At 40.9% G+C, this 26,348-nt stretch overlaps 1 protein-coding gene across 1 annotated transcript in view; it reads left to right on the forward strand.

Moving 5' to 3' along the window:
- ADCY2 (adenylate cyclase 2) overlaps positions 1-22,655 on the forward strand; it is a 230,477-nt gene extending 207,822 nt beyond the window's left edge. The window contains exons 20-25 of the mRNA XM_068147738.1: positions 2,392-2,550; positions 9,838-9,984; positions 11,081-11,188; positions 13,056-13,170; positions 19,561-19,685; positions 20,904-22,655. Coding sequence (XP_068003839.1) covers positions 2,392-2,550; positions 9,838-9,984; positions 11,081-11,188; positions 13,056-13,170; positions 19,561-19,685; positions 20,904-21,056 — 807 coding nt within the window. The 3' untranslated portion in view covers positions 21,057-22,655. The remainder of the gene's footprint in view (positions 1-2,391; positions 2,551-9,837; positions 9,985-11,080; positions 11,189-13,055; positions 13,171-19,560; positions 19,686-20,903) is intronic.
- The last annotated feature ends 3,693 nt before the right edge of the window (positions 22,656-26,348 follow it).

Genomic DNA, 26,348 nt, shown 5'->3' on the forward strand with positions numbered 1-26,348 from the left:
ATTTCAACAATGCTAAATAGCCATCGATGAAAAGGGCAATATTTCCCTTTCTCTTAGGCTGGTATTGGTGAATCTCTGTCCTCAGTGAATAACCATAAATTTCATCTAAACAAAAAGTAAATTGCTTACCAGCAAGCCTAGCTCTGTGAAACTCCTCACCAGTGGTCAGAGAGATGCCTGTCCTGATGCAAAAGCAGGAGGGAAAGTGTGTGTCCCTGGTTGAATGGGGATGAAGAGAGGGATTGCATAAATGCAATTCACAGTATCACAGTATAACTAAGGTTGGAAAGGACCTCGAAGATCGAGTCCAACCTATCAACACAGACCCCATGACTATAATTCAATAACTAATAAAGCAGTAAATAAATTATCACACCTTAAATATTAGTTCTTAAAGAAGAAAAATGTATTTTGAAGACTTCAGCTTACCTAACACCTTTTAAATACAAAGTTGTAACAGTGTGTGGATACGTAATTTCAGTTTCATGCCAGGCATTCAATTTACTTATGTCAGCTTATGCAAATCATTTCATATCCCAGGATTTCATTGAATTTTTTTTTCACATGAATAGAGCTGGTGGCATTTGAATTCATCATCTATGTGAGGAACTTAGATGTACAAATGTATAATATACATATTTTAAAGCTTGCAAAGTTATTTTAATGCCATCTCATTTCAACTTTCAACTCTAGCTTTGGATGTGACTCATTTGGAGCTATGACAGACACTGTTCAATCAGAACTACTCTCATTTTGATGTGAATGCTTACTGTCTCCTAATAATGCTAGCTATCATTTTGAAGGTTTTATATAATAGTGTCATTATAATGTTTTCCTGGTTAATAACATAGTCTTCACTGAGTATATATGATAGCATAAAACCAACAGACTACAGTGAAATAGCTCTTGATTTGTATCAGTTCAAATGACATAGTCAGGCCAGGGGAGGCTTTACTGTAGAAATAATGACATAGAATTTGCCACAAAACATTGGCAAAAATGCATTTTTATCCATTTTCAACATCTCTTTAAATGAAATGCTGATGTTTGAGGAATGTTGTACATTTCCCTATAGTTCCAGTTATTGTTTTTGTTGGGAATGTTAATAAACAATTACTAAAACTATGGAACAAAAATAAAAGTAGGATAAAGTATTATGAAACAACTAAAAAGCAAAACAAAAAAAAAGGAAGAAAAGAAAAGAAGCAAACAACAAACCTCCTAAAAAATGCCACCCAAATAAAAGCAAAGCCGGGTTGGCCCAGCTGTTATTGACAAGCTGATAAACCAAGGGAATATTATATCAATAGACTGCTTATTTCTTGTACTGTCCCCTTTGCCAGGCTGGTTGCAACACATAAGTACACGATTGTAAAAGTCAGGGTCCTCCTGAAATGATCATTATTCCAAGTTAAGTTCTACACCAAATAAATCATTGCATCCTAGAATGATCTGGGCCGGAAGGGACCTCCAAAAGTCATCTAGTCTGACCTCCCCATAGTCAGCTGGGATATCCCCCAACTAGAGCACGTTGCCCAGGGCCTCATCGAGCCTCATCTTGAATATCTCCAGGGAAGGGGCCTCAACCGTCTCCCTGGGCAACTTGTTCCAGTGTTCCACCACCCTCATAGTAAAGAACTTTTTTGTAACATCCAATCTAAATCTGCTCTGCTCTAGTTTGAAGTCATTGTCCCTCCTCGTCCTGTCCCTGCAGGCCTTTGCAAACAGTCTCTCTCCATCCTTCTTGTAGCCCCCTTCAGGTACTGGAAGGCTGCTACTAGGTCTTCCTGGAGTCTTCTCTTCTCCAGGCTGAACAACCCCAGGTCCCTCAGCCTGTCCTGATAGCAGAGGTGCTCCTACCCCCTGATCATTTTTGTGGCCCTCCTTTGGACCTGCTCCATCAGGTCCACATCCTTCTTATATTGAAGGCTTCAGACCTCGATCCAAGACTCCAGGTGAGGTCTCACTAAAGCAAGGTGGCAGAACCCCCTCTCTAGATCTTCCAGCAACACTTCTTTTGATGCAGCTGTTATATTAAGTTGCAAAACTGTAAACTGTTTCCATAACAGTGTTTGTTTTCTGGATTCAAATTCTGCTAAAGCCTGACAGTGAATGAATAAATCTTCCATTATCTAAGGCACCTTGCAACCTTTTTTTTCTTCTGGGCCTTTTTATGGACCTTTTTTGGGGGAATGACTTACATATCCTATGAAATGTATGTCACATAGCATGTGCTTGGGATTTGATTTCTGTGGGATCTGAAACCATACTTAAGTGGCCAAATAATGGCCTCCTAGGGGTAGTGTACTGTGCTGATTTTGTCTCTTAAACCTGTGCTCCAGCAGGACAAGATGCCTATTGTTTCTTTACCTCTGTGTCCTCTTGTAACAGAATGAATATTACTGTAGGTTAGACTTCCTGTGGAAGAACAAGTTCAAAAAAGAGCGGGAGGAGATTGAAACCATGGAGAACCTAAATCGGGTGCTTCTGGAGAATGTGCTTCCAGCCCACGTAGCTGAACACTTCCTGGCAAGAAACCTGAAGAATGAGGTCAGCCATCTCTGTATATACTGTAATAAAGCAGCATACCCTGGAAATACCACTTAATGCTGATTTGAACAGTAGATCCATACAGCAAGATTATAGATTTACAGTCACTTTCATTTCCACTTGCCTACCTGAAAGGCTTGCTGTACAGCACTGAATGCATCTTAGTATCTTGAAGTAAAAAATGTGAAATTCTCTTAACTGGCAATGAACTTTGCCTTTTGAAGGTGGGTAAAAAAGGGTGAGGAGGGAGAAAAGGGTGGTTGAATCATCACGGATTTAAGTTTAAATCAAAGGCATTCAGATGCTTTTTCCTTTGTGATAAGACTGGAGCTTCATCCAGGTTCTGAATTTTCTTCTGGTGACTGGAGACCTTGCTTGCTGGAGTGAAAATTAGCTTTTACATGAAACAGTGGTGATGTTAATTCTGGAAAGAGGTTCTGTTTGCTCACTTCTTACAGAATTAATCCAAGCACCAGAAACATCTGCCAAAACACCCCTGTTCACTTTGGTGGAAATTAGATCTGCTCCTAATACTGCTTTACAATAGAGAGTAGTAGTTCTAGAGATCTTAAATGCAGTATTTTAATTACTTGTGCATTGCAAACAATTGTTCCAAAACCGACAGAAGAGGGGAGAGGTCAACTTTAGGGATTCAGTTTGTATCTCCTGAAGTCAAAAAGGATAATGCCTATGGTTTGCATTAAGCAGTACTAATCAGTACTACCTGTAAATGTTCATTTTACAGCTAATGTTGAATGAAAACTGCTTTGTGGTTCCCTGGAATCCACTGAAGACCTTTTCTAGAAGCCAGGTTGGCTCAGCTCCCGTTCTTAGTTCAGCCATTAAAAACAGCAAACTCTCAGGAGATTGCTTTCTCATTTATGTGCTATCCCACCTCAGTGCTGCAGTACAGCAACGCCATCTCCTCACCTTTATATTGGCAACTGGATTGATTCTGTCACCCCTTAAGTTTCTTAGGTTAGAAGGAGCCTTAGTAAATTTAGTGAAGAACAGAAATGGTAATGAAACATGAAACTGTAATCTCCAGTCTCTCATGTGAGCTGAAGTAAAAATTATTTGAAATTATTTTAATGGCATCCATTTAAAAAAACAAATCGAGTTGGTTCTTGTTTTGTTTATCTTTAAACACAAATGGTCAGGAATATAAGCATCTGTTTTGTCTTCAGATGTGCTTCAGTGTCAGCAAGGACATGTTAAACCTTAAAAAAATATTCTATATATGTGTATGCTTATACACCTAAGAATATGTTAAGACAGATCAAGCCTCTGTTTTCTTTCTGTGGATATTTAGATCAAATTGAAATTTGTCTGTGTTGCTTGTTTGAAAACATCCATGGTTTTTCTGTATATTCCTTTCTGTCAGACCAGAGATGAGAATTAACCTGATGGATGAATAGTCTGTTTCAGAATACTGCTTCCCTTAGGATTTCATGCTTGCAGCTGTAAGGAAAAAAGGGAAGACTAAAGTGTCCTGATGAAGGGCAGGCAATAGGAACACAAAGGGAAAGAAGGAATGGAAGAATGCTGGCTGGAAGTAGTGAGGCTGTGCTTTTAGATGACCGACAAAGGTCTTTTCTTAACAGAATACACATTGATTAATGATGATATGGTAAAAAGAAAGTTACTTCAGATCAATCTGTAACAAAGGTTTGTTTGCTTTACCAGAACCTCCAGAACTGGGTTTATGCTTATATTCTGCATGCTGGGTACCAAAAAGGTACTTTTCAGTTGAGTCTGAGTAAGGCAGGAGCAAATATAAAATGAAAAGCAATGAGAAATAAATCTGCACCTGGCTTTTGCAGCCTTCTCCTTTATGCTGTTAGCATGGAGATCTCCTATTAGTAAAAAGTGTTTAGGAGCTTTTGTGCTGCAAACTAATTGGCTAGTACATTAGTGAGCAAGAGGAATCTTGTTTCATTAGCTACAGGATGGAGCCAGCATCCTACTCAGAGAAGAAATTGTGCCACATGCCCTAAAGAAGCTGACTGCCATGCCCTTTACAAGAGGTAGAATGGGACTGGTTTGCCTCCTCCATCCTGAGATATTCAGGCACTGGAGAATAAGAGGGGACAGTAAGGAAAGCTAACCAGCACAAATTAAGATGTTTTCAAAGGGGCAAAAAAGAGAGAGAAAAAAACACCACAGGACTGATTGCAAAAGACAGGATAATTGTATTTCTGTTGGAAGAAGCAAAATTGTTCCTTCTTGAAATGGTGTTGCATTTCATTTTCTGATTAAACATTTTGGATAGTAATGTCTCAAGATAAGTATTCATATGGAAATTAAGACACCAAATTGACACAGCCTTTATTATTACGAATGAGCGAAACAAACTAGCTGGGAATGCCCCCTTAAGATTCACTGACATTTATTGTGACAGCCACAATTGCTACTCATCTGGTTATAAACAGTGACGTTTGTTGTTGCTTCTATGCTGGTACTATGCTATGGAACATCACTGGGGATGAATATTGCTCCAGTATTAGAAAGGAATAGAGAGAAATGGGATATTTCTTTGTGTGGCCAGCAGATCAAGAGAGGTGATTCTGCTGCTCTGCTCTGGTAAGACCTCACCTGGAGAACTATGTCTCCCTCTAAGACCCTCAACAAAAGAAGGACACGGACTTGACGGAGCGAGTGCAGAAGGGAGCCATAAAAACAATAAGAAGGCTGGAACACCTCTCCTTTGAAGACAGGCTGACAGCTGGGGCTGTTCAGCCTGGAGAAGAGAAGGTCCTGGAGAAGAGAAGGTCCTGGAGAGACCTTATTACAGCATGTCAATATCTGAAGAAGACTTACAGGAAGGCTGGGGAGAGACTGTTTAGAAAGGCTTGTAGCAATAGGATAAGAGGCGATGATTTTAAACCAGAGCAGGGTGGAGTTAGGTCAGACATAAGGAAGATTTTCTGCACAATGAGGGTAGTGAAATACTGGAACAGGTTGCCCAGAGATGTGTTGGCCCCATCCCTGCAGACATTCAAGATGAAACTTGATGGGGCCCTGAGCAATCTGATCCAGTTGGTGACGTCTCTGCTTACTGCAGGGGAGTTGGACAAGATGACCTTTGAGGGTCCCTTCTAACCTGAAGCATTCTGTGATGCTGTGATTGTTGCTGAGCTTCAACATATGACAAGTGTTTACATACAATATGTTCATTTATTTTTGAGGTGAAGCAGAGGAACTGCCACTCTGGTTGCAGGAAAAGATTTATGTCTGTCATTGTAACAATCAGGCATGCAACCCTTTCAGATTGGCTGTCCCTGTGCTGGGTAGACAGCCAACATCACAAAGCACCATGATCTTCCTGTGTTACAGCAGCACTTTTCTCTGAATCTCTGCTCCTGTCTTTTGCTCAGTCGTATTTCTCCTCCTGATGACTGTGCATTGTGCTAGTTCCCATTATTTATTCTGAGCAACACTTCTGCTTTCAGAGAGGACAGTAAAGGCACTTCCTAATAGCTAATTAGGGCTCCACATTTAACGTCTGTAAGACAGATAGTTTTTATAGTGGCAATTGTATCAGCAGTCCAGTCAGCTGTAGGGCCCTCAAAGTATCCTCTATTAGGTATTTCAGCAAAAGAAGATTGATGTGCTATTAAACCTTTTGCTTTTACCTGTAAATATAAGGGCACACTTTGCTTCTGCACACGCTTTTTATACACTTGCCAATTACACATTTTTGCAGTACTCACGTAAGCATTCTGCCTTTTAACCTTCTCAGCTCTTACCTTTCATGTGGTTGAATAACAATGAAATAACAATTTATATATCTCTTGTGGAAAATATTTTGCTTTTATTCTACTTTTAAAAACATGCTATTTAGCTTCTGATTTCTGTATTAGGAGTTAGTAGAATTAACTCTTCTACCATCTCCTTTTCCCATAAGGGTTCAATTGTAGCTCCTAACAGACCGGTATTCTTTCTTAATTATATTCTTAATTATATATATATATATAGATAGATGATATAGATATAGATATAGATATAGATATAGATATAGATATAGATATAGATATAGATATAGATATAGATATAGATATAGATATAGATATAGATATAGATATAGATATAGATAGAATAGAATAGACCAGGTTGGAAGAGACCTTCAAGATCATCGCGTCCAACCTATCATCCAACACCACCTAATTAACTAACCCATGGCACCAAGCACCCTGTCAAGTCTCCTCCTGAACACCTCCAGTGACGGCGACTCCACCACCTCCCCAGGCAGCCCATTCCAATGGGCAATCACTCTCTCTGTGTAAAACTTCCTCCTGACCTCCAGCCTGAACTTCCCCTGGCGCAGCCTGAGACTCTGTCCTCTTGTTCTGGTGCTGGCTGCCTGGGAGAAGAGACCAACCTCTGCCTGTTTACAACCCCCCTTCAGGCAGTTGTAGAGAGTAATGAGGTCACCCCTGAGTCTCCTCCTCTCCAGGCTAAGCAGCCCCAGCTCCCTCAGCCTCTCCTCATAGGGCTTGTATTCCAAGCCCCTCACTAACTTCGTTGCCCTTCTCTGGACTCGTTCCAGCAAGTCAACCTCCTTCCTAAACTGAGGGGCCCAGAACTGGACACAGTACTCGAGGTGTGGCCTAACCAGTGCAGTGTACAGGGGCAGAATGACCTCCCTGCTCCTGCTGGCCACACTGTTCTTAATGCAGGCCAGGATGCCATTGGCCCTCTTGGCTGCCTGGGCACACTGCAGGCTCATGTTCAGCCTGCCATCAACCAGCACCCCCAGGTCCCTCTCTGCCTGGCTGCTCTCCAGCCACTCTGAACCCAGCCTGTAGCACTGCATGGGGTTGTTGTGGCCAATGTGCAGAACCCGGCACTTGGATGTGTTAAATCTCATGTCGTTGGACTCTGCCCATCTGTCCAGCCTGTCGAGGTCTCTCTGCAAAATATGTATATATATATAGATATATTCTTAATTATATTCTTACTTTCTTAATTATGTTCTTACATTATATTCTTACATAATCCTTTAAATGGCATTAGTTTCCATTTACTATTTCAGATATGGCATTGTCCCAGTATCACCTCTGTGCCTAGATTTTGACTGTTTCACAAAAGCAGTATCTCATCAGTAGTGTAAACTCTGGCACATTTTACATTCTGAGGATGCAAAATCAGCAGGATTCAATAAAGCAAATAAAACAGCTTCTATCTAATGCTCCTCTGGTAAATTAAACCAACTTATTTTTAACTAATAAACAGAATCCTTAGGACAATGCAATTGTGTATCAATATTACCATTTGGCTGGCTTTCACTTAATGGATTTTTCAAGCTGGTAGGAATGTGAACAATTGGGGGTGATACACAGTTTGTCACACATGTAGACAACTTGTTTGTTTCTTCAGGTCAAATTTCCAAAGTATAAGTAATTATCCATGTGTTGAACATCATTGATGACATTCTGCCATAAATACTCACGTAGCACCCTTCAGGCCTTTATATAACACTGTGAATTTCCTCTCCAGTATTACTGAGGCCCTGTGTTTGTGATGCAGTCCTCTTTTGATAACCAGCACCCTGTGTATGACCTGAATTCCTTCACCCAAAGCTGAAATCAAATTATGTGGAAAGCAACTTGGGGAAAAAGAAAGAAACCTTTATTATGCACAGAATGTAATCTCTGTCCCTGTCCTGCTAACTTGCCTATGAACAGTGCTCAGCACATCAGATCTCAGCTTTTGATTAAATTTATGTATAAATGTTACTGTAGCTTCAGTTTAGATATATATATGCCTGAGGTAAATTTGAAGGAGCAAAATGCAGACTACAAAAGCTAAGTATTTGAGGAGTAAGCCTGTTAATCTTTTTCTACTGCTCTACATAACTGATTTCAAGCTAATATGAATATACCTGCACTGAGTCTAGGTGAACACATACTCAAGACAGCTGCCAGTGTATGTTACTGCAGTATTACAGAGTGGGCCTGGTTTTAAGTATGGGACACTGGAGCAAATAGAGGTCATTCTGGGCTTGAGCTGCTGAATTTCTTACGGTCAGAGTCATCCTGTATAATTTCAGGCACTCCCCTTGTGTGCCTATGTTAGGAAAAAGTACCTCTTTAGTCTTTTTTCCATAATTGACTGAGACAGAAACACTGTCTGTGGTGATTCTATCCACCTGGCATTACAATGACCTCTCAGATAGGCACATCTGTACTGACAATATAGGACACACAGGATGACTGCTGTCTAAATACTTCAGCCAGGTGCTTAAATTGACTAAATTCAGTTGATGTCATAGAATCATAGAATTGTTAGGGTTGGAAGGGACCTCAAGAATCATCCAGTTCCAACCCCCCTGCCATGCACAGAGACACATCACACTAGAGTAGGTTACTCAGATGTACATCCAGCCTGGCCTTTAAAAACCTCCAAGGATAAGGCTTCCACCACCTCCCTGGGCAACCTGTGCCAATGTCTCACCACCCTCACAGGGAAGAGCTGCTTCCTAACATCTAATCTGAATTTACCCATTTCTATTTTTGTTCCATTCCCCCTAGTCCTGTCATTACCTGATACCCTAAAAAGCCCCTCACCAGCTTTCCTGTAGGCCCCCTTAAGATACTGGAAGGTCACAATAAAGTCTCCTTGGAGCCTTCTCTTCTCCAGACTGAGTAGTCCCAACTCTCTCAGTCTATCCTCATAGGCGAGGTGCTCCAGCCTTCTGATCATCCTCGTGGCCCTTCCCTGGACACATTCCAGCACCTCCAGATCCTTCCTGTAATAGGGGCTCCAGAACTGGACACAGTACTCCAGGTGGGGTCTCCCCAGAGCAGAGTAGAAGGGGAGAATCACCTCCTTTGACCTGCTGGCTATGCTTCTCTTGATGCAGCCAAGGATGTGATTGGCTTTCTGGGCTGCAAGTGCACACTGGTGGCTCATGCTGAGCTTCTCATCCACCAGCACTCCCAGCCAGAAGGGTTCCCTCTCCCCACCATGTAATTATTATATGGACTAAATTTGGTGAACAGGTGTTTATGGAGATGGATAAAATAGATGAGAGAAAAATGTTATCACAATATTGGTTCTTCATGAAAACATCTTTTGGGAAGAGGACACATGAAATCCACAACTCCTCTGAAGTGTAGTAACAATCTGGCAGTGAACTCCTTGGCTTGGATATTATACCAAACCACTGTCTGAAAGCATTCCAGCCACTGCAGGGTCTCCCTTTTCAGAACCAGGACATTCATATCAATAAGGAAATTGTTATTGAGAGCTGGGAATGACAGGTGGGGTTTTTTCTTTTGACAGGATCTGTATCATCAGTCTTATGACTGCGTCTGTGTCATGTTTGCCTCTGTTCCGGACTTCAAGGAATTTTACACAGAATCTGATGTAAATAAGGAAGGCTTGGAATGTCTCAGGCTGCTAAATGAGATCATTGCTGACTTCGATGATGTATGTACTTCTAACAACAATCAATGATTTCATTCTTAATAACTCAGGGTATGCCACAGTAATAAAACATACTGGAAAGGGAGAGTGGAACATCTGTCAGGAGAGAAATTTTTTATGCCTAGTCACATAGAAACCATTTACAGGGAGTATTAAAGGAAAAAGATTTCTTTGAGATAAATCAGATACTGATCTGACATCATACTCAATTGCTTTTGATTCACTATAATGGGGATTCTATGAGTATGTCTGACAGAGAAATTTTTGCCCTTCAGCTGCAGTTAGTTCATAAGGCAGTTATATTACGTGCCATATAGCAATTACAGTTTCTAAATACTAGAGCCTGAAGTGAGGTACAAAAATCTATGTCCCCTAAAGTGATACAGCTCTGTGTTGTACCTGATCTATGCTGGTCTCATTATACAGAGCACTGATCCACTGACACATGAGCAACTCAAATTGTTCATTAAGTTTTAATATTCCATTCTCTAAAGTTACACAGTATGACTACAGATGGATTGTGAAAAGGCAGTTGCAGAGAGCAGTATTTGTCCTAAAGAAAGTTAATAGCGATGAAGACACCAAAAAAGGGCATTAAGATTGTGTCAGGGCTCAAAGAACACAATCTGGATTTGCAGATCTGCAGCTATAGAGGATATTTTAGCAGCAAACCCATTTGATGAATATTGGAACATCAAAACCAATCTGGGATATGAACTAAAATCCTTATATTTGAGTCCCATTGGCATGGAAGAGATCCTTACTTACTAAGCTGCTTCAAGCTTGACTATTGGCTCACATGATGACTCAGTTTCAAAATTAAATGAGTACAAAATCTACTGACTTGTAAGAGCTGTATGTACAATAAGGTGGAACTTATTCTCAATGCTATGGATTTAGTCCTTTATAATAAAACTATTTTAGCAGACAAAAATTCACTTTCCTTGGAGTCTGTAGCCATTGTTTCCTCTACCCTTAAATCCTTTGCCCTGTATATATTTGTGAAGTCATTTGGGTCTATTAAGACACTGTTCCAACAACTGATGCTCTGAATGCTGTTAGAGTAACAACGCTGCTGATCTGAATCCTTGTTTTGCAGTTATTGTCAAAGCCAAAGTTCAGTGGAGTTGAAAAGATAAAGACCATTGGAAGCACTTACATGGCAGCAACAGGACTGAGTGCTACACCAAACCAAGAACAGTGTCAGGTACAGGAATATGTTCCAGCTTAATAAGATACAGGTTCAAATGAAAGCTGAAATTCTGATCATTAAACTATGTATAATCTTCTGGCCTTTTTTGTTTATTATTTGTATTAATGTAAATTGTATTGTACTGGACTTTTGTTTAGCAGACTCCATGAATATTGTTCCTCACACTGTAGTTTGAAAATGCCACCTCTGTATTTGCTAAATGTAAAACAGGTCTTCTATTCTGAATACAATGCAGCCTTTTATTGCAGCATGAGGCAGAACTAACACTTACAGAACCCTCAAGATCGACATTGAGAGCAGGTTCCTTTGTGGCTGGTGTACTTAGCAGGGTAGGATGGGGAACTGCAGTCACTAGAAATGAAGTTCAGAGAAGCAGTTCGTAACTTTTAAGCAAAGACATGGGTTTTGCCATGATCTTTAGAGTACTACAGGTTAGTGACAGAGACACAGAAATTATGAATCAACACGTTCTCTGCTCAAAATTCATATACTTTTGCCAAACATCCATCCCTCTAGAAGGAAGCTATGGACACCTGAACTATAGGCCTTGAGGATCCTGAGGACAAAAGAAAGAATGATTTAAAATTTAATTTAACACAGGAAGGTGAAAGGGCTGAAGGAAATGCAGAGCCATAGACATGTAAGAAGACATAGAGGAGCTCTCAATCACAATTAAAACAAGTGTATGCCCAGGAAGAAATTGATTATTTGAGCTGTTTTCACAAACCATGAATAAAGAGAACCAAGTGTTAGTGTTCCTTTGGTGATTTAGTACATACTTTCAAAAGAAATCCACCAGAACTCAGCAGCCTTCAATCCATATGCACAGTACCTTTTGCATCAGTCATTGACTGCTAGGCATACTGCTGGGGACTTCCTCCAGCTTAAACCAAGCATCCAAGGAAAACTAGGTGCCTCAGGAAGGGGTTGGAATACATCAACTCAACAGGCAACTGTCTGTCTAGGAGTGAAGTGCAAAGGAAGTAAGTTTCATTCATCTAAACAGCTGCTCTGGTAAGCACAACTAGTGTCCCACCAAGGCTGATGCATCTGTTCTATGAATCATCTCCTGAAGTTGTGATCTGTCCTCACTCTGAGAGAATGAGGAAGATTCAGTCATTTCTGATAGAGCTCAGTGTGTCCATCTCTTACAAAATCATTCTCTTGTCAGGGTCCTACCCTGGGCTGTGGGAGCCTGAAAATCAGACTACACTGTTGATGTATGAGGAGGTATTAAGTCTATAGACTTTGACAATGGTATAAGCTCTGAGCTTGTAAATTGGGGGGCAGAGGATGGATTGCCTTCTTCCTCTCTTCTTCTTGTATTTTATTAATGTTCATGTCTGTTAGATGTTCTCAGATGTGCTTCATACCTACCAGGTAAGATCAGTGGAGGAAATCTTTAAGGTTGTGAATTTCACTGGATTTTAAAAATTACCTAGGATGCTGAGCTGTGCAATAGTGAGAGGAAGGAGTCTCTGTGGAGCTGCCCACAAGCATTATTTCTTATTAAAGGGCATAAACTAGAAACACTTGGAGAAGATTATTGAGCAAATCCTAGGCACACATAGATATTGAGTGCCTGTGCAATAGAGGCTAATCAATAATGTGACAATAGATTAGAATAGACATTAGATTAGTCATGTTTTGGATCTATCATCTTTAAACTGCCTTGATTGTGTAGGTACAATGCATCCTTGTCTGCTTGCCATTGTTTATCACTGGTGCTGTGTGCTGGCATTACGATATCCTTAAGGGCTTAAGTGCTTTCAGGTGTTCTGCATATTTTGGTTGTAGTCTCACTGCAAGTAAGGCTAAGGAAAAATATTTCACTCTGGGTTTTTTTGCTGTTTAAATTCAGGAACCTGAACGACAATATATGCACATAGGAACCATGGTGGAGTTCGCATTTGCCTTGGTGGCAAAACTGGATGTCATAAACAAGCATTCATTCAATGACTTCAAGTTACGAGTAGGTATGTATCAGAGGATTTTTGGGAGACTATCATGGAGGAGGGGAAGAATGCAGTATCAGCTAATTAAAGTATTAATGTTACTGACCGAAAGGGCAATGAAAATAGCTCCTTTTTCACTGTGTTTCAAGGCAGCCTTCATGATATTGCCTGTTAAACAGAGCTGCTGTCGTCCCAAGGAGCGTTTCAAGGCAGGACTCAGAAAAGAGCAGTATTTCTAAGAATGGTTGAAAAAAATGTGTTCCCATGGCTTTGAATTGTTGTGTGGTAACTCTGTAATGATTATTCCAGAGGTTGTAAACCACATAAGTTAGAATCATAGAATCAATAGGTTGGAAAAGACCTCAAAGATCATCAAGCCCAACCTGTCACCCAACACCTCTTGACTACTAAACCATGGCTTCAAGTGCCATGTCCAATCCCTTTCTGTGAAAGAACTTTCTGTGAACTTTCTCACTCTTTCTGTGAAGAACTTTCTCCTCACCTCAAGCCTAAACTTTCCCTGGCACAGTTTAAGACTGTGTCCTCTTGTTCTGGTGCTAGTTGCTTCAGAGAAGAGATCAACCCCCACCTGTCTACAACCTCCCTTTAGGTAGTTGTAGACAGCAGTAAGGTCTCCCCTGAGCCTCCTCTTGTCCAGGCTAAACAATCTCAGCTCCCTCAGCCTCTCCTTATAGGACTTTTGCTCAAGGCCTCTCACCAGCCTCTTTGCCCTTCTCTGGACACATTCAAGAGTCTCAGTGTCCTTCTTAAATTGAGGGGCCCAGAACTGGACACAGTACTCGAGGTGTGGCCTAACCAGTGCTGAGTACAGGGCCAGAATGACTTCCCTGCTCCTGCTGGCCACAAGCACAGGGTAATTAGTTACGCTCATTAATGCTCAAGGTCACGAGAAGGGTCTGGACAGGGCTTTACAAAATCCTGTAAATGGTTTTGGAGCCTAAGATCTGAAGTTTGAAATATTTCAGATGTGCTAAACTAAAACAAGTACATAAAAATGCACTCTTTTTTCCCCAGTGTTGTATCACTTCTTTGTTATTCTGTGGTCACTGGCAAATAAAAGCAAAGATGAATAGTTGTTTATATTTGAAAGAGGTGTCCCTTATAATTCAGCTTCTAAGGAATAGGCAGCTACAGTTAAGCCAAGGAAAGGATGATTACATAAATAAATTCAGAGCTGGTCAAGAACCATATGTTCCAAAACATTTATTTCCTGAGAGTAGTACACAGCAGTTTTACAGTGCAATATGTAACTTGGAAAGTGTGAAATGAAAGCAGTAAATAAATATTGGAAACACACAAATCTTGTAAACATGTCAGAAGTATTTGATTTTCAACAGTTATTCTCCTGTCTTCTTTTTCTTGCTGTGCCACTTGCTTTTCCCTTTCCACTGCTCTCATGTTTATTTCACAGTGCCACCCACTGGCAAAACCTGCTAGCTTCTGACTTGAAATCCATGTTCCTGGGAGCACTCCTGTGCCAGGGTGTTTTGCATTCCTTGTTTAAAAATGACAGAAGCAAATCTGAAGTACAGTTCCTTCTCAAAGTGTTACAGAATTTGATGGGTTTAAAGGAAACATGTAGAGAGATATTTCTGTACAAAAAACCTTTCAGCTCTTGCCATAGATGACACGCCACACACAAACACACATATCAGTAATGTCAGTCAGACAAAGAGCTGCTGAGTGCCAAGGCTAAATCTACAAACTGATTAAAGCAATACTGACTCCTTTAAAGTGGGGATCATGAAGTAAACTTTCTGGGTGAAAAAGGAGAATACCTACTTGTGATTTTTTATGTGTTTGCTATAGATTCCAGAGAAGTCAGACTCCTTTGCTTCATGAGATGAGGAAAGATTAAATTTACAAACGGACAAGGTGCCATTTTTGCCATCTTAATTCAACACAGGCACCACTGAAGTTTTCACTTCCCACCTTCACTTCCTCTCCACTATTCACCACCACATGACCATGAAAGCATCTGATATCTATAGCAACTAGAACCAAAGAAATCCTTGAATATTTACCTCCAACCTGATCCCCGCTGTAAGGATTTAAACCCAAAATGCCATTTTGCTGCCCTTGGCCAGCATCTAACCTTAGCATAGTTGCAACTTACTGGAGGTCTCACTTACCAACTTTAATTTTCTGTCAGTGCCTGAAATGCTAGCTGTGCCTTAGGAGGTACACAGTCTACTCTGATGCTGTCAAGTAAGGGAGGGGAGCATATATATTCTCTCTCGGGCATTACTTCCTTCTGTTACCTAAGGTGCTTGATTTATCAGACAAACCCAGATATGCTTCTGCAGCAAGTTTTGCGCAGTTACTGCTGTATTTTCAGAACAGAATAGAGGCTGACATTTTCCACATAGCCTCATGGTTAGAACATTTATCTCCTTTGGTGAACTTAATTTGGTCCCTGCTTTTGTCTGAGGCTGCTCAAGCATGGAGATCTGTGTTCAATGGAGAATGGTATGTGCTACGAAAAAGGGGTAAAAAGGCAAGAAATTAATAACAGTGTATTAATTGTTTATTAATTTGACTTCATCTCCCACATAACTCAATACTGAGCTTACAAAGGTTATAAAAGGTTCAGTACTCAGTTGAGAATATCTTCACAATAGGAATGATAACGGATAGTTGGAGAATAGTATTTTTTGCTTCTTTTGTGTGTTACTTTCCCTCACATCTGTGTTGTAGGGAAAAGGTTGTCTTAAACCACCACAGTCTACAAGTTTGGCACCCAGTATGAGGCTCAAAAGCAGCTGTCTTAACTAAGACAGTTGATTTGGGCAGGAGACAAAAGGTTTGAGATAACAAGAAGTGAGATAACAAGAGAATTCAATTAAGGCTTGAGGCTTGTTAAGAGAGCTTTATGTAAGTTGTTTTGGTTTTCTGTCATTGTTCGCTGTGCTGATGCATTTGCTTTCCAGGGGCAGCTACAGCCAGTGTGCTGACATTTTGTATATGTTCCTTCTGGTGACGTCTCTTGTCTCAGGGGAACAGCTTAGAGCTGTGCCATTGCTGTCCTTGTTACTGGCATGCCAGGCTTTGCTCAGAGCAACACAGGACTTGTCTCAAGAATATCACTGAGAGATCTGTCCTGACGCTGGTTAATTATGAGTGTCAGAATGCATGGGAATGTATGAGTAAATTCTTAGGGCAGTGGTCCCCTCCGGTGTTTTGGAATCTCAGCCCTGAGCAAGTGCAAGGTGGTGAAATATTTGGAAAAAGTCTGTTGGCCTGTAAGTCTCCAAGAGACAGAAGTCACTGCGTTGTCCTGGGGCCTGGCCCATGCCTATTGACCTCCACTGTCGAGAGTGCTCAGGGGCAAGAGAAGGTCTCTGGGCTTACAGACAGAGCAATGGGTATGGCAGCTGCACAAGAGAACCAGCCTGTGCCAGTACCAGCTGAGCCTGTACAGAAAAAGAAGCATACAAGGAAAGTAACTCACCCTGCAAAAGATAGGGATGAACCAGTGCCATCACAGGAACAAGAGAAAGAGCCAGAACTGCTCGTTTGGTCTTTATCTCTGGCTTTGGAAGATGGCCAAGGACAAATGGTGGGTGAAATGAGCATCAGGCCTCAGCAAGGTGAGGGAAGCCTTTCCTACTCTGTCCAGGCCTGTGTTTCAGCTATGAAGGAAGTGTCCTGGGAGGCTCATCAACTCAAGAAAAACATTTCTGTTCCCCACCTGTATGGTCCCATGTATGGTCCCATGTTTCAGCATGAGGAGCAGGTACTCCCCTGTCTGAGGGAGAGAATCTTGGAGGTGCCCTGTGGTTTTATTTGTGTGACCATGGGGAGGACATGAAGTAGTGGGATGAAAAACCCACTTCAATTCTAGCTGCACAAGTACGTGAATTACAAAGACATTCTCCCCTTAAGAATGCTGCTTCAGTTTCCAGTGGAAAGCCACCCAAAAAGAGCAAACTGATACTGATGGGAGTGATTACAGTCACAATTAGAGAGGCTCTGCCTCCAACCAGATGAAGGAGAGGGGCAGCTGGGTTTATTGGACTATATGGAACCAATGGCTTCTGGTGTGACAGGGGTATCCCCATTGGAAGCAGAGCACCAGAATGCAAGCCACAATTTGCTTTTACTTGGAAAGGTGGAAGGAGTCACTAGAGTGAACTGTCCCAGGGGTGGAAGCACAGCCCCACCATTTGGACTATTTGTGGACTGCTCCAGACTCTGCTGGAACAGAGTGGAGCTCCAGAGCATCTGCAGTGAGAAGTCTTCTGTATACTGCAAAGCGAGCTCATTTTGAGTGAGAATGGACAGTGATTGATGTATGACGTATGCTGTGTAATGATAATTGCTGCTGGGTGTAATGCAGATAGTAAAGAACATGGGGTGGAGAATGTCATGAGTTGAGCTGAATCTGCTACTGTTAAGCAAAACCATTCTGCCATCATGCCAGCTTCAAAGTGAAAGTGCTGGCTGAAGCCAAGTATTATGGGGCTCGAAGATCAGATCCTAACATGAGAGGTTTCCTGTTCTAGTTGCTGCTTTCCATTTCCAGTTTTAGTGGTGTGGGTCTCTTCTGCTGGAATGGCAGTGGGATGGGGAGGGATGGGGGGAGTAGCTTGCTCTCTTGGGATTTAGTTTGCTGGCTTCTACTACCGGTTTCTGCATTTTGCTATGCTTTTTCTGCAATAGGCTAAGGTAATTGTGCATCATATTATCTCACTTATATTAAACTCTTTATCTCAATATGGAGGTGGGGTTTTGGGTTCGTTTGTTTGGGTTGGGGTTTTTTTTGGTGTGTTATTTTCCCTCACTTCTGTGTTGTAGGGAAAAAGGTTGTGTTGAGCCTGCAGAGGCAGAAAGACAAATCCATTGCTTGGCTGTTAATGTCGCATGGCCTAAGTCCTTTAGTGCATTTAATCCCAAGTGCTTAGAAAACATTTATCTGGTATCCTTCAGGATTTGTGTGTTTCCTAAATTTACTTGCTGCAGTCACTTTTTCCATTGTTTCCAAGTGGTCTTACAGAGTGCTTGCTAGACCGTATTACATAGGATCCATACTAGATGAGCCAGCTCTGTGATGCTTCTCCATGCTACAATCACACTTTTGTGTTGCTGCATAGATATATCCCTAGTGATAGTTTCTGTCAAGAAATTCATAGAAGTTAGTTATGATCCTTTGGAGACAATTTTAGCAATCTGAGCTGCTCACTTGTCCAGTTCTTTCTCACTAGGTCAAACCTGGCTTCCATGCTCATCATAGTTTCATAGTTTCATAGTTTCATTCAGGGTTGGAAGGGACCACAAGGATCATCTAGTTCCAATCCCCCTGCCATGGGCAGGGACACCCCACACCCCAGGGACGGGGCCTCGACCACCTCCCTGGACAACCCATTCCAGGGTCTCACCACTCTCATGGTGAAGAACCTCCTCCTCACATCCAGCCTGAATCTCCCCACCTCCAGCTTCATTCCATTCCCCCTAGTCCTATCACTACCTGAGATCCTGAGAAGTCCTTCCCCAGCCTTCCTGTAGGCCCCCTTCGGATACTGGAAGGCCACAATGAGGTCACCTGGGAGCCTTCTCTTCTGCAGACTGAACAGCCCCAACTCCTTCAGTCTGTCCTCACAGGAGAGGTGCTCCAGCCCTCTGATCATCCCTGTGGCCCTTCTCTGGACACGTTCCAGCACCTCCACATCCCTCTTGTAATAGGGGCTCCAGAACTGGACACAGTACTCCAGGTGGGGTCTCACCAGGGCTGAGTAGAGGGGGAGGATCAGTGTGTGTGTGTGTATATATTTACAATTATAGTACATTCAATGCTGCTTAACAATAGTGCTTTTGCCTCCTGATTTCTTCCCCTACCAGCTCCTTTTACAAATGCAACACAGGATATAAACTGACTGCAAGATAAAAAATACCAAGTCTAAGGAGGTTGTTGTTTGGTTGGTCTAATGTTTTTCTTCACTCTTAGAGTGTGCATTTCAGAGCTAGCACTTTATTACTCTTACTCCTTGAATAATCATAGAATCATAGGATGCATTGGATTAGAAGGGACCTTTAAAGGTCATTCAGTCCAACCTCCCTGCAGAAAGCAGGGCCGTCCCCAACTAGATCAGGTTGCTCAGGACCCCATCAAGTTATATTTGAATACATATGTTTATCTAGCTATCCGAACAAGGCTTCAAATCCTTCCAGCTCATTTGCATTAGTTTATGCTACATTTAAAAGGCAAATAATACTGTGAAAGTAATTTGATTTGACCATCAACTATTGAGAGAGGAGAATGCAAATAGAAATGCAAATAAATTCTTGTATGCCTGCTTTCCCATATTCATTGACTTTGCACATCACCAGGTGCACTGTGTGTCCTTGCTCAGTGGATCTTTGTTCTCAATACCGAGTTCTGATGTTTTCCAGGTATCAACCATGGACCTGTAATAGCTGGAGTAATTGGAGCTCAAAAACCACAATATGATATCTGGGGCAATACAGTAAATGTGGCCAGCAGGATGGACAGCACTGGTGTCTTAGATAAAATACAGGTGAGTCTTGTGTTGGTGCTAGTATTTCTCTTACTCCTCTGAGTTTGGTGCTTAAAAGGTCTTTGTTTTGGACCTAAGGATGCTTGCAGTAAAAAATTACCTACCAGCTGTATCTGGACATTTTAGAAGAATTAGACATTGGTCAGAAAAGTAAAGACTTTAAAGAAAATTATAGGGATAATGGGAGGAAAATCAAAACTTCATCTTAACCTTACAGAGGAACACAGTAGAAGTAGCTATGGGAGATTTGAAGGAAATCACACATATTCTGTGACTTTTTAAACTGATAAAACATCTCTGAAGTCCCTTCCTGATGTTAATTATTTGTACATAAAGGAAATGACAACTGCTGTACATCATTAAATCCATAAAGCAATCAAGAAACTTCCCTTTTAGTGAACAGTGATGATTAATAATCTTTAACATTGGTATAGAAAAGACATTCAACTTAAGAACTTCACAGTGATTTCCCATAGTCAGGGATCCCATTTTAACTATCTGCCTAGTATACTGCCTAGTACTTTGGGATCACAGTAGGTGACTGAGAGTACTCCAACTCTATGACTGAGACTATTCAGAACTAAATAATGGTAAGGGGAAGGTAACAACTGTTGATCAAAACTGAAAACAGAAGGGATGTCAAAGCAATGACATCTACAAACAGTTGCTTGCTTCACCAATAAACACACCCAGTTTTAGACCACTGATGCTATTGATCAACCTCTGTCCTAGCAGGCTTTCACCTGAAATGGCAGAACTGCCTGGTCTGATTCACTGCTAGTTATGTGAGAAATTGGCAACAGCAGCTCTGACAGATGATGCTAATGACTTACTTCATTCACGTGGCCTTAGCCTTTTCAAAAACACAGGGGAGCTTTGGTTTACTGAAATTAAAAACAGCTCCTGGAACTTAGAAAAACACTATATGAGTACAATGTTATCCCTAATGCAATTTGCGTACCTAGAAGCCTGCTATTTGCAGTCCTAGGTACAGAAATGGTTATACCGAATGTGATTGTGATGGAAGCGATTAGAATGGGTGTCCAACAACAGACTATTTGGAAGCCCACGTTCTCAAATCTCACTTGAAGCCCTGAAAGGCCTTATAGTCATGAGAGAAAACCCTCCTAATTCCTCTGAACATATGTTCTCTTCATGTTTTAGAAAATTCTCCTTTGCTCTGTGATCAGCACTGGTTGTATTGCTGTATTGTTGCAGGTTACAGAGGAGACAAACAATGTCCTGCAAACACTGGGGTACATGAGCACTTGCAGAGGAATAATAAATGTAAAAGGAAAAGGAGAACTGAAGACATACTTCGTACATACTGAAATGACAAGATCCCTTTCACAGGGGAACGTGGCATCTTGAAGATGCTTGTATATGTCATCAGTACCATATTTTCAGGAAAGTATCACGCACTTTTTAACTACATTTTGGCCCTTAACATGCGTGCTATTTTCTGGTATGTGGCACTTACTTTAATATGGCTGCAGAATAGTCTCATGAGCCATCCTTTTGCACCTTGATAGCCCTGTGTTCAAGGGCAGCTGCGATGTACGCTATAGAACTGGAAGATTGTACTGCTACTTGCACTGTTATTCAAAGGAAAAAAAGAAGGACATAAGTCATCCTGGAAGGAATGAGAAGAGAAGTGAGTGGCAAGTGTCGGGGGGAAAAGGCAATAAAGCTAGGGGTGCATACTATTTTCTGATGCATGTTATTTTCTGGAAAATAAAGTTGCTCCCCAACAGCATCCACTAATCTGGTATTAAAGTCTACAGTATTTGTAAATAAGTTTACTCTGTCCACATATGATTTGGATGTGATTACCAGTTGCATCTCATAGCCAGGGACACGTTGGGTGGCTTGCTGGCATTCTTTCAGAAGAGAGGACTAACAATGCTGGAATAGTTTTGTACAAACGTGTCAAATGTTTTGAAGCTATTGTCTTTTGTAAGGTTAATTCATTAAAGGTTTATATGTACTTTGTCTTACTGTTGCTGTCTCTTAGTTTTGCTTCCTTCCATGGCTTCTGCTGCTCTAAACCTGTGCGTCTTCTGCCGCTGCCACCACTGCCTTTTATTCAGCAGTTGGATGTTGAGGCAGGCTAAGGGCCAGCTATGTCAATGACTTTGGTCAATAATATCTGCTAGACCTCCCATTGCCTTTCAGAAATTGAATAACCTCTATAGTATTCAGTTTTGGGTGGCATCCTAGGCACTTTACAGTCATTTACTCCCTAGGTGATAGAGATGACTTACCTCAAATCCATAAACACAAGCAACGTGGAGGGTACTGGAGACTGTAGCAGTGTTGCTACTTTGCAACTGGCCTGCAGTGCTTCAAACAATAATTGGGAGAAGCTGTACAAAAGAAGAAAAATGTTGTTTATTTTGTACTTTGACAACCTCTTTTGCCCTTGCATGCCTTTCCTTTTAAGCTTTACAATGCCAGATTTCCTGGGATTTTGATATAATGTAATTTCTCAAGACTTGAGTATGACCAGAAGATTAAAAAAATGCTGTTTTGTGACATTCAAGATTGATTTAAATCCCTTTGAATGAAGAAGTATTGCACTTGTTGAGTTCATAGATGAATCACCAGGTGAAAAATTGAGAATGCAGGTAATTGTACTGTCTTTGCTTCTTTGAAGCATAGAAGGTAAAGATTAATTTTTGCTTTGCTACAATCAGTACTTGAAATGGACATATTATTTTAGTCTTAACATCCTAACATGACCAAATTAATAAAATCATCCTAATTGCAAAAAAAAGCATATAATTACAAGATTTTTTTTCTGACTGATACCATATGAATACTGAAGTCAACTTATGCAATATTAGCTTTGGCATGGCATGGTAATGCAAAAAGTACTCCAATTTCTCATTCATGAAGCATATATGGAATGAAGCTGGAGGTAGGGAGATTCAGGCTGGAGGTGAGGAGGAGGTTCTTCACCATGAGAGTGGTGAAGCCCTGGAATGGGTTGTCCAGGGAGGTGGTCAAGGCCCTGTCCCTGGAGGTGTTTAAGCCCAGGCTGGCTGAGGCTCTGGCCAGGCTGATCTAGTGTGGGGTGTCCCTGCCCATGGCAGGGGGGTTGGAACTAGATGATCCTTGTGGTCCCTTCCAACCCTGAATGATACTATGATACTATGATATATTTAGATGTTATTGCACTGGTGTCCTTTCAGAAGGAATTCTTAAAGTCTTGGGTCACAAATAAATGGGATCAGGCCACCATCTCACAGAGTGTGCCAGAGTTTACTCACAGTAGCCATCAGCCCGCCAGCAAGTTGGAATGGCAGATTTCACAATCCCTACTTTTGCAGTGAAACAGACTAAACATTAGTTAGTCTAAATGCACAAGGCAAGTTATTTCAGTTATGTCCAACATAACTCCTTTGATGTCTCGCCCAGAGCTGAGAGTTTTGATCAGTAATTCTCAAGATAGGTGACCAATCTAAAAAAAAATCTCCTTTAAAATGATTTGTTGTCTTTATGATTTCCTCATTTTAATTAATAATTTGAGATAAATATTTTCCAGTGGTATGAAAGACTCCAAATACCTCACATAGAAGCAGAAACGATGCCCTGGTCATCGCCTTAAATAAGCTATCACTTACCTATGCTCAAGTCTTCTCCTAAATGCCCTCTCTCCACTTACCATAAATTAGGCATAGAAACTGTTTTTTCTTAATTACCAAGTTCTTAGACTTTGAATATAGTCTGGGCCCTTAAAATCATTCTATTATTACCACAGGTCAAAGCAATCATTCCTTACAGCAGATGAAAACCTTTTATGCCAAGTCGATTATATTGTGCTGCTCTATCTATGTACAGCTTCCAGGTATAACCTGCACATTTTGCTTTTCATTTGTATTCTTGCATAACAGCAGGAAACATTGTACCTGATAGCCTTGTTTATATGATTTTTATAAGTCAAATAAATTTCTGTAAGCCATGAAATGTTACCAAAAAAAACAAGTGAATGTCCATGAGCTGAGTGGTGCGATGGCCTGCAAGGAAAGACATATCCATTCCCTCCAAGAGCATGTTGAAAAGGCCTTTATCAGAGTGCTCATATTTCACTGATGTTCTTCTCTCATTCTGTAGTTGCATTTGGATTCTTGCAGCCAAATCCTGCTGAAGAACAAACTGGGCTAAAGATGACTGTGTGATGCCCAGACAAAGAAAGGTGCATACCATCCTCTCTCTAGTCTTCAGTTGCTCAGTATTATTACCTTTCTAGTGCTGAGAAGCCATTTGTATCCAATAAATACCTTTTGTCTTCCATTTTACATCTACTGTTTACAGTTTTATTTTCCCCCTGTCTAGACTGACACACAGAGTTCTTGTATCCTTTCTTCCTCTCCTGCAGCAATTTCGTCAGCCTGAATAAATGGATAGAATACTGCTCATGCATCAGTGTGTAACTTGAAAAGCTTTGCAGTAATCATACAAATCAGTATTTGACATTCCATATATTCTACCTGACAGTAAGGCTCATCAAGTCCTTCAGCTTCTATGTTGGTGTCATAGATCAAAAGTTCCTAGCAAACCACAGAGAATGTGACTTTCAAAAGTACAGTGCAAATGTATTTCACACCATGAGGCACCAGCCAACAAGATAAATGTAAAAGTGATTCACTGTGGCCTGGGAAAATGAAATTCAAATAGAAACACTTGAGGAGCCTGCTGGACTTCTTTTTCAAAGTCAGTGCATTGCTCCAGTTTATGGAGGGGTACCAAAGGGCAGGAAGAAAGAGGAGACTTGCAGGTATTTTTGAGAACTACAAAAATAGTTGAGATTACCTGTAAATTAATGCTATTTAGCTGCTGTTTCTAAAGAGAGCTATTAGCATCTTATTAATGCAATGTGAAAAGCATTTTTCATTCTCTTTATATCCCTTTATGAATCTTCTATTTTGTAAAGAAAAAAAACCTTCCCTTTTTTCACTGAGGCACAAATAGTTCCATCTGCTTGTTTCTAAAGCAACAGCTGTGAACATCTGAAGGTAGAGCTGCTGACAGTCTGTCTCGCTTCAACAGGTCCTGAAAGTCAGAACCTTGCATCAGGACAAATAATTAGCTATGTTGTCAGGATGCTTTATGTAGTAGCAGATTTGCTGTTAAAATCAATGGTTGCCTTGTTCTGTGATGTAGTTTTGTTTTGGATACTTCTCTATTATTTTTTTTTCATTATTATTATTTTCAGGCAGCAGATTTTCCCTTCACCTGACCTACATAATACCCTTCAACACTTTTTTACAGGTGGACCCCCCAAAAAAAAATTAAGACTAGGGCGTTTTAGTTTTATTCTTCCTTTTTTTTTTGTCTAAAATAGCAGAGTGATGCTGGGGTGGAAACATGTGGAATAAGACATACTTGCTGTAAATAAAACATGTAATTAAGAGAGCATTTTTGTTCTTTTGAAGTGCTTCAAGTCTGTGTGGATTGGTCAAAAGCAGTATGTAAATCAGCTACAGGTAGTTCACCCTAAAGTTCACTATGTATGAATTCTACACATTTTCAATTGCAGGGGTAGGAATTATTCAGGTCAGTGTAGCTTTTAATATGTCAAAATGCAAGATAAGGACATTTTAATTCTGTTTGCAACTATGAAGAGCTCTTTATGTTTTAGGATGCTGCTGTTTAAAGACTCTGCTAAGGGTTGTTTGAAAAATGTTTAATGGGGTGTTTTGAAAAAATATTTATAGCCATTAAGATTTAAGCCCAGGCTGGATGAGGCTCTGGCCAGGCTGATCTAGTGTGGGGTGTCCCTGCCCATGGCAGGGGGGTTGGAACTAGATGATCCTTGTGGTCCCTTCCAACCCTGAATTAGAATAAACCTTTATTAGAATAAACCAAACCAGGTTGGAAGAGACCCTCAAGATCATTGTGTCCAACCCATCAACCAATCCAACCCACCCGAACAGCTAACCCATGGCACCAAGCACCCCATCAAGTCTCCTCCTGAACACCTCCAGTGACGGCGACTCCACCACCTCCCCGGCCAGCCCATTCCAATGGGCAATCACTCTTTCTGTATAGAACTTCTTCCTAAATGAATGAATGAATGAAACTATGAAACTAAGGTGCTCTTGATGAAAATTTGTTTAGACAGGAAAAAAAAAACAAACATGTAGTATTGTGAAAGACTTCACATTCCTGGGCTAGAAATTTTCATCTTTGCTTTCCAGAATACTGCTAGAAATAAAAAATTGTTATCAAAGTCATGTTCCCTCATGTATAAAATTGTGTATTGCCCTCCTTACCAAGGGGATTATTGAACAGAATATTAATCTGGATCAGAGTAACCATTCAGCAGATATCAGTGCCCATAGAAGTAACACAGCAAGTTATGTCAGTCAACTAGTTGCCATGTGCTGTTTCTAAAATGTTAAAAATAATGGCCATTATTTGAAAAATATAATTCTGCAGTCAAGCAGTTGAAATTGGAGTCACAAACCAAATAGGAAATGTTTCCAAGCTGCAGGCCAAGTAACTGTCACAGTAACTGTGTAGAGAATGACTTGAAACATCATAGATGTCATAGACCTAAGGAAAGGCAAAAGATTTCCAAAGGAACTCATGAAAAGAAAACCAAACTGAAGTTTGCAAAGGGTGTGCTTGACTTCTGCAGGTGATATACAGGTGTCT

This window comes from Melanerpes formicivorus, unplaced genomic scaffold, assembly GCF_026170545.1.
Source record: "Melanerpes formicivorus ecotype bairdi unplaced genomic scaffold, bMelFor1.0.p_v2 SCAF_15, whole genome shotgun sequence".
NCBI classification, from domain to species: domain Eukaryota; kingdom Metazoa; phylum Chordata; class Aves; order Piciformes; family Picidae; genus Melanerpes; species Melanerpes formicivorus.